The sequence below is a fragment of the Rhinopithecus bieti genome, unplaced genomic scaffold (assembly GCF_001698545.2).
Source record: "Rhinopithecus bieti isolate Rb0 unplaced genomic scaffold, ASM169854v2 scaffold_42772, whole genome shotgun sequence".
In the NCBI taxonomy this organism is placed as follows: domain Eukaryota; kingdom Metazoa; phylum Chordata; class Mammalia; order Primates; family Cercopithecidae; genus Rhinopithecus; species Rhinopithecus bieti.
Window position 1 is genome coordinate 2,436,654 of NW_016818842.1, and position 13,885 is coordinate 2,450,538.

At 49.1% G+C, this 13,885-nt stretch overlaps 1 protein-coding gene across 4 annotated transcripts in view; it reads left to right on the forward strand.

Annotated features, from left to right (window-relative positions):
• Positions 1-13,885, forward strand: part of HIP1 (huntingtin interacting protein 1) — a 216,169-nt gene that overhangs the window by 172,346 nt on the left and 29,938 nt on the right. For all 4 annotated transcript variants that reach the window (XM_017857668.1, XM_017857669.1, XM_017857671.1 and 1 more), the window contains exons 8-13: positions 719-859; positions 6,217-6,274; positions 11,267-11,342; positions 11,455-11,595; positions 12,352-12,449; positions 13,119-13,191. In XM_017857668.1, the coding sequence (XP_017713157.1) occupies positions 719-859; positions 6,217-6,274; positions 11,267-11,342; positions 11,455-11,595; positions 12,352-12,449; positions 13,119-13,191 (587 nt within the window). The remainder of the gene's footprint in view (positions 1-718; positions 860-6,216; positions 6,275-11,266; positions 11,343-11,454; positions 11,596-12,351; positions 12,450-13,118; positions 13,192-13,885) is intronic.

Consider the following 13,885-nt stretch of genomic DNA (forward strand, 5'->3'; position numbering starts at 1 on the left):
TTTTTTTTTTTTTTTTTTTTTTTTTTTTTTTTGAGATGATATCTTACTCTTGTCGCCCAGGCTGGAGTGCAGTGGTGCAATCTCGGCTCACTGCAACCTCCGCCTCCTGGGTTCAAGTGATTCTCCTGCCTCAGCCTCCTGAGTAGCTGGGATTACAGGCATGGCCACCATTCCCAGCTAATTTTGTTTTTAATAGAGACAGGGTTTTCCCATGTTGGAAAGGCTAGTCTCGAACTCCTGACCTCAGGTGATCCACCCACCTCGGCCTCCTAAAGTGCTGGGATTACAGGCGTGAGCCACCGCACCCAGCCAAAACCATTTTTCTTGTTTTTTGAGATGGAGTTTTGCTCTGTTGCTGGAGTGCAATGGCACGATCTCGGCTCTCTGCAACCTCCGCCTCTTGGGTTCAAGCGATTCTCCTGCCTCAGCCTCCCAAGTAGCTGGGATTACAGGTGTCCACCACCACACCCAGCTAACAAAACCACTTCTTGACTTTGTGACAGCCTTCAAGTGACTTACCTTCTGCTTCTTTACCTGTCTAATGGGGATACGTTTACCTATCTCATGGGAGTGTCATAACGGTTAAATGAATTAGATGACGTAAAGCACGCACAGAATCGGTCCTTGGTGTATGTTGGACCCCTGCCTCTGCCCCTCTGAAGAGGCTGCCTGTAATCCCCTGGCTCTACCACCTTTCTCCCTCACTTTTATTTCCTAGTGTTCAACTCCCTGGACATGTCCCGCTCTGTGTCTGTGACGGCGGCAGGGCAGTGCCGCCTCGCCCCGCTAATCCAGGTCATCTTGGACTGCAGCCACCTTTATGACTACACTGTCAAGCTTCTCTTCAAACTCCACTCCTGTGAGTACCACGGGCCAGATCTTCTTACGTGAGATTCAGGCCAGAGGGAGGATCCCAGCCTGAGGATGTCCCTGGAGAAACAGTCCTTCTCAGTGCCTTTGGCTGTCTGCTTCTGTTCCAAAAGGCCCCGGAGTTCCTGACTATTGTGAGGATAAAAGAGCAGGGCCCAGACTTTGGTGTCTCCAGTAAAGCCCCTGGCTTGCCACTCTTGTGTCGCAGTGTTACAGGATCTTTGGGGTGTCAGTTTTCTGGCTGGAAACCTCTGGGGCCAGTGGCGCCTTTGCCTGAATTCTTGTTCTGCATCCAGGAAGAATGAGGTATGCAGAAAAGCAGAGGGTGGACAAGATGAAGAGGAGCTTTATTGAATATTAGAGCAGCTCAGAGGAGATGCAGTGGGTACTGCTCTCTGTCTGTAGGCAGGTTGTTCTCTCGAGTGTTCAGCTCTCAGCAGAAAAGAGGCCATGGAGTGGGTAGCTCCTCTCTGCAACTGGTCATCCTAGCATCTCTGCAGGTCTCTGAAGCTCTCAGCAGAGAGAGTAGCTCCTCTCTGTAGCTGGTTGTCCCTTCTCTGCTCAGCTTGGCTGAGCTCAGGGCTTTTATGGGCCTCGGAGGGGAGGAAATGCACCCCCATTGGTCCATGGGCAGGCCCGGAAAACGCACCCGAAGTTCCCACTCCAGTCTGTGGGATTGGCAGCCTGGCCCCCACCGGGTACCCACCTTTCCACCCAGAAATCTGTCTGCCTCCCACTGCCATGCATGGCACCAGGACTCAGCCCCAACTTTGCTCTAAGATCGCAGCGGGTGCTGACAGCAGAGAGAAGCCAGGCAGCAGGAGCAGGTTTAGAAGAGGGGAGGGAGAGCCTTCTCAGGCCCTGAAGAGTACAGGGATGCCTGAGTCTGCAGCCGGGGCTGGGGGTAGGGGCGGGGCAGCGGGGCTGCCACCCACTCCATGGAGCGGGAAGCCCAAGTCTGCAGCTGCGTTTTGGGAGGCTGCAGCTGCGCCCAGGAAGGCAGGGTTCCTGCCTATTCCTGGTCCCCAAGAGCACAGGGAAGCTCAGATCTGCAGTCACAACTTGGGCGGCTCCAGCCCCACCCAGGAGGGTGAGGCTCCTGCCCTGTGCAGCCCTGGCCATGCCTCCCTGCTACAGATGGCATGATGGCAGTGGCAGGCCACCTGGACTGGCAGCCGCCATCACCAGGATGGTCCTTTCTGTCTGCCTCTAGCTTGAGCACATCACCATTCATCAAGTATGTCGTGTATCCTACGAACCGCACAATAGACCTACATGAGCTAATGTAATGATTTCCAGACCATTCATCCACACAATCCCTTTGTGCAAATGGAATTTTATGGAGAAATGTAAATGATAAAACACAGCTGCTCATTAAATGGAAACCTATCCCTTACCTAGCTTCAGTTCCCCTGGGTGCCCTTAGCAGGATATATATAGCTTGGAGGTTCTGATCTTGCAGAAGTTTTTATACTTTTTTTTTTTTTCCTGAGACAGAGTCTCACTCTCTTGCTCAGGCTGGAGTGCAAGGGTACGATCTCAGCTCACTGCAACCTCTGCCTACCGGGTTCAAGCAATTCTTGTGCCTTAGCCTCTGGAGTAGCTGAGACCACAGGCATGGGCTGGCACACCCAGCTAATTTTGGTTGTTGTTTTCGAATTTTAGTAGAGATGGAGTTTCCCCACGTTGGCCAGGCTGGTCTCGAACTCCTGGCCTCAAGTGATGCACCCACCTTAGCCTCCTAAAGTGCTAGGATTACAGGTGTGACCCACCGCACCCCGCCAGTTCTTATACTTTTGTGTCCTGGTTTAAAATGATGTGTCTGGGGCAGGCACAGTGGCTCACACCTGGAATCCCATTACTTTGGGAGGCTGATGCAGGCAGATCGCTTGAGCTCAGGGGTTGGAGACCAGCCTGAGCAACAGAGTGAAATCCCTGTCTCTGCAAAAATTACAAAAATTAGCCAGGCATGGTGACATGCTCCTGTAGTCCCAGCTACCCAGCAGGCTAAGGCGGGAGGACCACTTGAGCCCAGGAGGTCAAGGCTACAGTGAGCCACGTTTGTGCCAGTGCACGCCAGCCTGGGCAACAGAACGAGACCATGCCTTAAAAAAAAAAAAAAAAGAAAGTAGTGTAAGACAGTATACTCGGTAACCGTAGTCATTGACAAGTAATGAATCTCATTATTTAGACAGTACAAGGGAAGGATGCAGCATCACCTAGATGCTAATCTGGGATGGTTTTGTGGAAGGGAGATTGGAATTAGCTGCCCAGGGATTAGAAAGGCTTTGTGGCAAGTAGACCTGCCCAAAGGGAGAGGGACCCCCAAGAGAAGGGACCAGCTGCTTAGAGTGCTGAATACAGATGAACTTTTCATTGTTTCCAAGTACACTGTTGCTCAGTAGAACATCACCAGTGCCTTTTTGTAAAATGGCGAGTTAAGCTGGGCATGGTGGTGCACACCTGTAGTCCCAGCTACTTGGGAGGCTTAGGGAGTTATGAGAAGAGACAGGTAATTAAGCGTTTGGGTTTAAAGGCCTTCTTTGAAGGCAGGGCAATACCCAAGACCCACACTGCCTCTGGACTGAGAAAGGGGTAGGAGGGAAACTCTTTACAATATTTATTTATTTATTTATTTAGACACAGGGTCTCGCTCTGTTGCCCAGGCTGGAGTGCAGTGGCACAATCTCAGCCCACTGCAGCCTCCACCTCCCGGGTTCAAGCGATTCTCCTACCTCAGCCTCCCAAGTAACTGGGATTACAGGTCCCCACCACCAGGCCCGGCTAACTTTTTTTTTTTTTTGAGACGGAGTCTCGCTCTGTCACCCAGGCTGGAGTGCAGTGGCCGGATCTCAGCTCGCTGCAAGCTCTGCCTCCTGGGTTTACGCCATTCTCCTGCCTCAGCCTCCCGAGTAGCTGGGACTACAGGCGCCCGCCACCTCCCCCTGCTAGTTTTTTGTACTTTTTTTAGTAGAGACGGGGTTTCACCGTGTTCGCCAGGATAGTCTTGATCTCCTGACCTCGTGATCCACCCGTCTCGGCCTCCCAAAGTGCTGGGATTACAGGCGGCTAATTTTATATTGTTTTAGTAGAGACGGGGTTTCACCCTGTTTGCCAGGCTGGTCTTGAACTCCTGAGCTCAAGTGATCCTCCCGCCTGGGCCTCCCAAAGTGCTGGGATTACAAGCGTGAGCCACTGCAACCTCTTTTCTAAAATAAACATTTATTTTGTTTTAGATCCACAGAAAAGTTAAATAGTACCAGGAGTTCTCGTATACCCAGTTCCAGTTTCCCTATGTTTGTATATTAGTATGAAACATTTGTCACAACTAATGAACCAGTGTTGATACCTTATTATTAATTAAAGTCCGTACTTCAGGCTGGGTGCAGTGGCTCACGCCTGTAATCCCAACACTTTGGGAGGTCAAGGCGGGCAGATCACGAGGTCAAGAGATTGAGACCATCCTGGACAACATGGTGAAACCCCGTCTCTGCTAAAAATACAAAAATTAGCCAGGCGTGGTGCACGCGCCTGTAGTCCCAGCTACTTGGGAGCTGAGGCAGGAGAATTGCTTGAACCCGGGAGGCGGAGGTTGTGGTGAGCCGAGATTGCGCCACTGCCCTCCAGCCTGGCAACAGAGCGAGATTCTGAATCCAAGAAAAAAAAAAAAAGTTTGTACTTTATTCAGATTGTCACAGTTTTTACCAAATGTCCTTTTCTGCCCCAGAATCTCATCCAGTACACCATGTGACATTTAGTTGTGATGTCTCCTTAGGTTCCTCTTGGCTATGACGTTTAACTTCTCAAACTTCCCTTATTTTTGATGGTTTTGATCATTTTGAGTTTTTTGTAGAATGTTCCTGAATTCTGTTAGCCTGATGTTTTTCTCCTGATTTAACTGGGGTTAAGGGTTCTCGGGAGAAAGATCATTTAGGTCAAGTGCCATATTCATTCACTGTCCACTTTTGCCATTTGGTTTTGTTTTGTTTTGTTTCAAGATGGAGTCTCGCTGTCACCCAGGCTGGAGTGCAGTGGTGCGATCAGAGCTCACCGCAGCCTCAAACTCCTGGGCTCAAAAGATCCCCCCACCTCAACCTCTTGAGTAGCTAGGACCAAAGGGCACATCACCACACCTTGCTAATTTTTATTTTTTAATTTTTGTAGAGATAGGGGTCTCGCTATGTTGCCCAGGCTGGTCTCAAACTCCTGGGTACAAGTGATGCTCCCCACTCAGCCTCCCAAAGTGCTGGGATTATACATGGGAGCCACTGCACCCGGCCATCTTTTGCCATTTCAATAATCATGTTTTATACATATGTTCCCTGATTTTATCCAATGAATATATGACCCATTTCAAAATAACAAATTTAAATTTAAACAAATAAAGCGAACACTAAAAGGATTGCTGCGCTGTGATCTATAGCTGCAATATGCAGATTTATACATCTGACAGGACCTCAGAGAACTGGCTCTGTAGGGGAGGAGGCTGTCCTAAGAGGCTACTGTGTGTGCAGTGTCATAGAGTTAGCTACCAACCAAGCCAGGACTGGAACGCAGATCCCAAGCCTCAATCCCTTGTTCTTTTTTTTTTTTTTTTTTGACAGAGTCTCGCTGTTGCCCAGGCTGGAGTACGGTGGTGCAATCTCAGCTCACTGCAACCTCCGCCTGCCAGGTTCAAGTGATTCTCCTACCTCAGCCTCCCGAGTAGCTGGGATTATACACACATGCCACCGCTCCTGGCTAATTTCTGTATTTTTAGTAGAGACAGGGTTTCACCATGTTGGTCAGGCTGGTCTCAAACTCCTGACCTCAAGTGATTCTCGTGCCTCAGCCTCCCAAAGTACTGGGATTACATGCGTGAGCCACTGCACCCAGCCTTCAGTCCATTGTTCTTTGCCTTCTCACAGCCATCCTCTTGGGCAGGCTCTATGGATCTCTTCCAGACTAATATCAGCCCCGAGCCTCAGCCTAAAACAAATGCAGGCAATAGCTGAGAAAGAACTGCTCCCTCCTGGGCCTGCCATGGTCCAACCTGCTGCTAGTCAGGTCACCATTTCTTCTCTAGTCCGGGACACAATTTCCACCCTATTGTGCCCAGCATGGCTTGTCCTTCAGGAACTAATTGAAGTGGAAGTATTTGGAGGATAAGCGTCTGCACACTCCTGCTGGTTCCTGCTGGGCTCCCTTGGTTACCAGACCTCGGGACAGCTCTAGGCCAGTCATGGCCCCTGGCAGTGCGGGCCACATGCCTCAGAGTAGCTGGGCCCCTCCCCCTCGAGAGCCCCGCTGTGGCTTCCCTGCCCTCTGGTCCCCCTCCCCTCTCACACTCTTTCCAATTTCTTCCAGGCCTCCCAGCCGACACCCTGCAAGGCCACCGGGACCGCTTCATGGAGCAGTTTACAAAGTAAGTGGTTCAAGTAACAGGAATGGAGGTGAATCCAAGAGCACTATAAAATCATTAAGCCATGCAAGAGCACTGTGAGAGGTGTCTGGACACAGTGGTTCATGCCTGTAACCCCAACACTTTGGGAGGTCGAGGCGGGAGGATCGCTTGAGGCCAGGAGTTCGACACAAGGCTGAGCAACATAGCGAGACCCTGTCTCTACAGAAAAAAAAAGTAAAACAAATTAGCTGGGCACAGTGGTATGCACCCGTGATCCCAGCTACTTGAGAGGCTGAGGCAGGAGAATGGCCTGAGCCTAGGAGTTCGAGGCTGCAGTGAGCTACGATTGTGCCACTGCACTTCAGTCTAGGTGACAAGTGAGACCCTAAAAAAAAAAAATTTTAAATACTTGGGTTGGGGGGTGAGGTTATCTTCATTCTTTTTTTTTTTTTTTTTTTTTTGAGATGGAATCTCGCTCTGTCACCAGGCTGGAGTGCAGTGGTGCAATCTCAGCTCACTGCAACCTCTGCCTCCTGGGTTCAAGTGATTCTCCTGCCTCAACCTCTCAAGCAGCTGAGACTACAGGCACGCACCACCACGCCCAGCTAATTTTGTTTTTTTAGTAGAGATGGGGTTTCAGCATGTTGGCCAGGCTGGTCTCAATCTCTTGACCTTGTGATCCGCCCGCTTCAGCCTCCTGAAGTGCTGGGATTACAGGCGTAAGCCACCACGCCCAGCCTGAGGTTATCTTCATTCTAAGGTGATAAAGTGACAGAACATAGCTCAGACAGAGGCAAATCTACCTATAGCTAGGGCAACTAGTGGTTCTCTAATAAATCCCATAGAAGCATATAGAAGAAAGAGATTTCATCCATTCATTAGTTGCCTGCTTATGCCTCTTCTCTTTTCCCTCTCCCAAAGTTCTGGTCTTGTAACATTTATAGACTGATAACCCCTAAAAATGTATCTCTAGCCAGACCTTACCTCTGAATTCCAGCCTTTTGTCCCCAGTTTGATATCTGTGTAGCATACTTAAATCTCAAACTGTACTCTAGGTTTTCCCAAAAAAAAAAACCTTTCTCTCTCCGTTCTTTTTTTGTTTGTTTTTGTTTTTGAGACAGAGTCCCACTCTGTCACCCAGGCTGGAGTGCAGTGGTGCGATCTTGGCTCACAGCAACCTCATCCTCCCCATCTCCAGTGATTCTCCTGCCTCAGCCTTCCGAGTAGCTGGGATTACAGGCGCCCACCACCATGCCCGGCTAATTTTTGTATTTTTAGTAGAGACGGGGTTTCACCATGTTGGCCAGGCTGGTCTCGAACTCCTGACCTCAAGTGATCTGGCTCCCAAAGTGATGGGATTACAGGTGTGAGTCACTGTGCCCAACCCGTCCCCATTCTTTTCTATCTCAACAAATATTGCCATCATCCATTTAGGCCAGAGATCTGGAAGTCACCATTTTCCTCATCCCCCATGTCCAATCCACTAGCAGGTTTGGTTGATACCCTACAAATATGACCTGCTTCTGAGGTGGGATGGGGGACTGCACTCCGGAGGCAGGAATTAAGGACAAGTAAAACAGGGAAGGGGTGGAAGCATCTCTGCATAAGACACGCCCCACCAGTGTGCCGTGGCAGTTTACCATTGCTATGGCAACACCCAGAAGTTAGCGCCCCTTTCCATGGCAAAAACCTGACAATCCGGAAGTTACCACTTTTTTCTAGAAATTTCTGCATAATCTGCCCCTTAATTTACGTATAATTAAAAGTGGGTGTGTGTGTGTATATATATATATATGTATGTATGTATATGACAGCAGCTATTCTGGGCTCACTGCCTATGGGGTAGCCCTGCTCTGCAAGGAACAGGACCTCTGCTGCTGGCTGTGCACTGCTGCCTCAATAAAAGCTGCTAACATCGGCCAGGCGCAGTGGCTCATGCCTGTAATCCCAACACTTTGGGAGGCCGAGGTGGGTAGATCACTTGAAGTCAGGAGTTCAAGAGCTCCCTAGCCAACATGGTGAAACCCTGTTTCTACTAAGAATACAAAAATTAGCAGGGCATGGTGGCACACACCTGTTATCCCAGCTATTCGGGAGGCCGAGGCAGAAGAATCACTTGAACCCGGGAGGTGAAGGATGTAGTGAGCCAAGATCATGTCACTACATTCCAGCCTGGGCGTCCGAATGAGATTCCATCTCAAGTAAAAAAAAAACCAAAAACCAAAAGATCTTTATTTAGGCTGGGTGCAGTGGCTCACGCCTGTAATCCCAGCACTTTGGGAAGCCGAGGCAAGTGGATCACTTGAGGTCAGGAGTTTAAGAGCAGCCTGGCCAACATGGTGAAACCCTGTCTCTACTATAAATACAAAAATTAGCCCTGTAATCCCAGCTACTCAGAAGGCTGAGGCAGGAGAATTGCTTGAGCTCAGGTGGCAGAGGTTGCAGTGAGCTGAGATCATGCCACTGCACTACAGCTTGGGCAACAGAGCAAGACTCCATAAAAAAAAAAAAAAAAGAAGGGGAGGGGAGGGGAGGGGAAACCAGGCAAAAGTGAAGGAATAGAGTGAGAGTTGGGAGGACAGAGGGAGCTGAGAAAGGCCTCCTGGCTTAGCTCTGTGAAAGTACACTCTCTTGTTTTTCCTGTTCATTTCCTCACCCTTGACCATAGCTCCCAAATGCCAGGTTTCAGCCTCTCTGCCTGGTACCCCAGGAGCAAGCAAAGGACAAGTGCGCGGTTGTACCCACCTCCTGGTACCCCTGTTCCATTTGAGAAGCCGAGTACATATTCTATGATAAATGGCTTCTTTAGTCCAAGGAGACAGGCCCTGGGGCTGATTTCCTGGAATGTCAAATTCCGGTAGCTTGTGAAAGCAGTCGAGACTATTACTGTTGGCTCCAACCCAGCAAGATGGGGACATGTGGTCAGGTGATTTCATTTCCTTTCATTTGCTTCTAGCTTATGAAAACACCTTCCCTGAGTAGCCGCTTTGCTGTTCCACACAGCCATGGCTGCTGTCTGAGACCTCCCTGTCCTTGAATTCAGGAGAAGCAGCAGTGATGTCACAGAGACAGGCCTAAGTCTTGGGATCTGACAGGATGTAACCCGGGGGGTTCGTTTGTTGGGCTAAGCTGGAGAAAGTTCTGTGTTGCAGGCCGAAGGAGTTAAGGCCCATGCACCCCTTTCATCTCAGAATAGAGAAGTCTGACCTGGGCCTGGTGATGTGTGCCTGTAGTTCCAACTACTCAGGAGGCTGAGGTGGGAGGATCGTGCGAGCCTGGGAGGTCGAGATTGCAGTGAGTCGTGATCGTGCCACTGCACTTCAGCCTGGGCAACAGAGCAAGACCTTGTCTCTAGAAAACTTAAAATAGGCCAGGCATGGTGGCTCACGCCTGTAATCCCAGAACTTTGGGAGGCCAAGTTGGATTGATTGCTTGAGCCCAGGAGTTTGAGACCAGCCTGGACAACATAGTGAGACCCCATCTCTACCAAAACCACAAAAAAATTAGCCAGGTGTGGTGGCACACACCTGTACTCCCAGCTACTTGGAGGCTGAGGTGAGAGGATCCCTTGGGTCCAGGGAGGTCAAGGCTGCAATGAGCTCTGATTGTGCCACTGTACGTCAGCCTGGGCGATGGAGTAAGACCCAATCTCAAAAACAATACTTAAAAATAGGTAGGGCATGTTGGCTGACGCCTATAATCCCAACACTTTGGGAGGCTGAGACGGGCGGATTACCTGAGGTTGGGAGTTCGAGACCAGCCTGACCAACGTGGAAAAACCCCGTCTCTACTAAAAATACAAAATTACCCAGGCTTGGTGGCACATACTTGTAATCCCAGCAACTCGGGAGGCTGAGGCAAGAGAATCACTTGAACCTGGGAGGCGGAGGTTGTGGTGAGCCAAGATCACGCTACTGCACTCCAGCCTGAGCAACAAGAGCGAAACTCCATCTCAAACAAAATAAATAAATAAAATAAAAACAAAGAATATGTAAGTCTGGATCCTCTCAGGTTTCTTGGTCTTCAGTGTTTAGATTCAAAATAGAGATTTGAGAATGAGAAAAAGATGTTGATTTTGCCAGGTGTGGGGTGGCTCATGCGTGTAATCCCAGCACTTTGGGAGGCCAAGGCAGTAGGATTGCTTGAAGCCTGGAGTTTGAGACCAGCCTGGGCAACATAGCAAGACCCTGTTTCTACCAAAAAATTAAAAATTAGCCGGGCATGATGGTGCATCCCTGTAGTTCTAACTACTTGGGAGGCTGAAGCAGAAGACCAATTGAGCCCAGGAATACGAGGCTGCAGTGAGCTATGATTGCACCACTGCACTCTAGCCTGGGTGACAGAGCAAGACCCTATGTCTACAGAAAGAGAGAGCGGAAAAAAAAAAAACAATGTTGGTTTCTTCATGCGTATATCCACCCAAGATTAGGACATAGTACCAAACGATTGTAATTCTGCAACTGTTTATTGAACAGTTCCCCTGTCGCTGGCACTATGGGAAACAGCTCAGCAGAGCTCAGTCCCCACTTCCCAGGAACTTATAGTCCTAACTGTGAAGAGAACGAATAGTCCAAAAACAAAGATAAGTAATGAAAGAAGAGAGCTACCTTTGTAATTAAATTCCCTTCCCTTTTCCTATGGTTAGTTGGCTTATCCTCAGAGAAAGTCAGTTTCTTTTCATGTTACACTAAAGCAAACATTTCTCGGAAGTTAAGTCTGCAAGATAACATCATATATTCTACAGCAATGAAGGAATTAGCTTTTGGATTGTCTACTCTTCCAAAGGATTTGTGGCATGAATTACTCTTCCCTCACTACCAGGTCACTGAGGACCAGCTTTAAATAATCCTCCTCTGTAGCATCATAATTGAGTCCCAGCGCCATGGAGTCTATCTCCTTGACAGCCTGTGCCTTTGGGCTGGGGAGGGGGCAGGAAGGCCAGGTGGCTGCTCTGTCCCCTACATGGGGCTGATGAAGACCCCCAGCACCCCTCAGGTCCTTCTCCACCCCTAGGTTGAAAGAGCTGTTCTACCGCTCCAGCAACCTGCAGTACTTCAAGCGGCTCATTCAGATTCCCCAGCTGCCTGAGGTAAGCGTGCCTGACCACATACCGTCGGCACTGCAGAAGCCCCAAGTAGCCTCTTAGAGGCCGCCGGGGCCTGGCAAGCGAGCACTGTTTGAAGATGTGTCTCCGTCTTCAGAACCCACCCAACTTCCTGCGAGCCTCAGCCCTATCAGAACACATCAGCCCCGTGGTGGTGATCCCTGCAGAGACCTCATCCCCCGACAGTGAGCCAGTCCTAGAGAAGGATGACCTCATGGACATGGATGCCTCTCAGCAGGTGAGGACCACTTGGGAGAGAAACATGGCCTTTCCTCTTGCCTACAAGTACGGGGAGAGGCTGGGGGAGACCCTGGCCAAAGCTCATTGACTCTAGCCAGGTTCAGCCTTCTCTTCACCTAGCACCAACCTAGGCTGAGCATCCTGCCCTGTGGCAACCAGAAGGATCATAAGTGGGTCTGGCTGGGTGCAGTGGCTCACAGCTGTAATCCCAACACTTTGCAAGGCCAAGGTAGGAAGATTGCTTGAAGCCAGTTCAAGACCAGTCTGGGCAACATAGTAAGACCCCATCTTTACAAAATTAGCCAGACATGGTGGCACACATGGCTGAGATGGGAGGATCGCTTGAGCCTAGGAGGCCAAGGCTGCGGTGGGCTGTTATCATGCCACTGCACTCCAGCCTAGGCAAGAGAACAAGAACCAGGTCCTAAAAATAAATAAATAAATAAAATAAAATAAAATAAAAATAAAAAAATTATCCAGGCATGGTGGTACACACTTATACTTCTAGCTACTCAGGAGGCTGAACCAGGAGGATCACTTGAGCCAGGAGGTGGAGGCTGCAGTGAGCTATGATTGCACCACTGTACTCTAGCCTAGGCAGTAGAGTGAGAACCTGTCTCAAAAAAAAAAAAAAAAAATTAAATTGTCTGAACCAAATTGAGAAAGGGGGCATTCTCCCATGTCACCTAACTGACCCACACACAGAATTCTCTGGCGCTCTGACTTATTCTCACTCCTTTTTGGTCAACCACAGAGTTTATTTGACAACAAGTTTGATGACATCTTTGGCAGTTCATTCAGCAGTGATCCCTTCAATTTCAACAGTCAAAACGGCGTGAACAAGGATGAGAAGTGAGTCCAACCTGGGTTCAGGCAGACGGTGCAGGAGCTAAGTTAAGCCATGGTCTGCCTCGAAACACTAACCAAAGAGGAATTCTTAATGATACCAGGGCTTCTTAGATAAAGAACATCTTGAAGGGCTGGGTGCAGTGGCTCACGTCTGTAACCCCAACATTTTGGGAGGATGAGACAGGAGGATTGCTTAAGGCTAGGACTTCAAGACCAGCCTGGGCAGCACAGCAAGACCTCATCTCTATTAAATAAAAGTAAAAAAAATTAGCTGGGCAGGTTGTACACACCTGTAGTCCCAGTTACTCAGGAGGTTGAAGTGGAAAGATCACTTGAGCCTGGGATATCAAGGCTTCAGTGAGCTGTGATCATGCCACTACACTTCAGCCTGGGCAACAAAGCCAGACTGTCTCTAAAACAAAACCAAAAACACACACGAAAGGAATGTCTTGACCCTCAAATATTGGCCCCTTTAATCTCAGAAGAAAATCAATAACCATGGACTTATGAGTATTAGATTAGTATCTGGTAACATTTAGAGTACAATTTATGGCATTTCAAAGAATGGTCCCCAAATTAATACCAGCTTTTGATTTCCTACCCTCAGCTCACAATTAAAAAGAGAGGGATAGAAGCACTATGGAAGCAAACTCATTCCCATTCTCTTCCCAGGGACCACTTAATTGAGCGACTATACAGAGAGATAAGTGGACTGAAGGCACAGCTAGAAAACATGAAGATGGAGGTATGCCTTGGATCTGCTCTGCCTTTGCGATTCACCAAAACATGGTAGATTTGAATGTTAAATTTGCATCACACTGGCCAGGCACAGTGGCTCACACCTGTAATCCCAGCACTTTGGGAGGCCAAGGCAGGAGGATTACCTGAGGTCGAGAGTTTCACCCTGGGAAACCCCGTCTACAATAAAAATACAGTAATTAGCCGGTGTGTTGGCCGGCACCTGTAATCCCAGCTACTTGGGAAGCTGAGGCATGAGAATTGCATGAACTTGGGAGGCAGAGGTTGCAGTGAACTGAGATCACGCCACTGCACTTCAGCCTGGGCGACAGAGCAAGACTCTGTCTCAAAAAAAAAAAAAAAAAAAAAATTGCATCACATAGACACTTTTTGGACTACATCCTTAGGGTAGGTTAATTAGTAGAAACAAGCCAGGCGTGGTGGTGCACGCCTGTGATCCCAGCTACTGAGAAGGCTGAGGTGGGAGGATCCCTCAAGCCCAGGAGTTTTGAATTCAGTCTGGGCAACATAGTGAGACCCCTGTCTCTAAAACCAAATAGAAGCTGGTAGAAATGCTAAATCCAAAATGTGTTCTCTGTCATAATGCATTTCCATTTGACATGCCATGAGGACAGCATTTAGGCCAGGCACAGTATCCATGTGATTGATGCCCAGAGATGACCTTGGTCCCCACGAGGCTG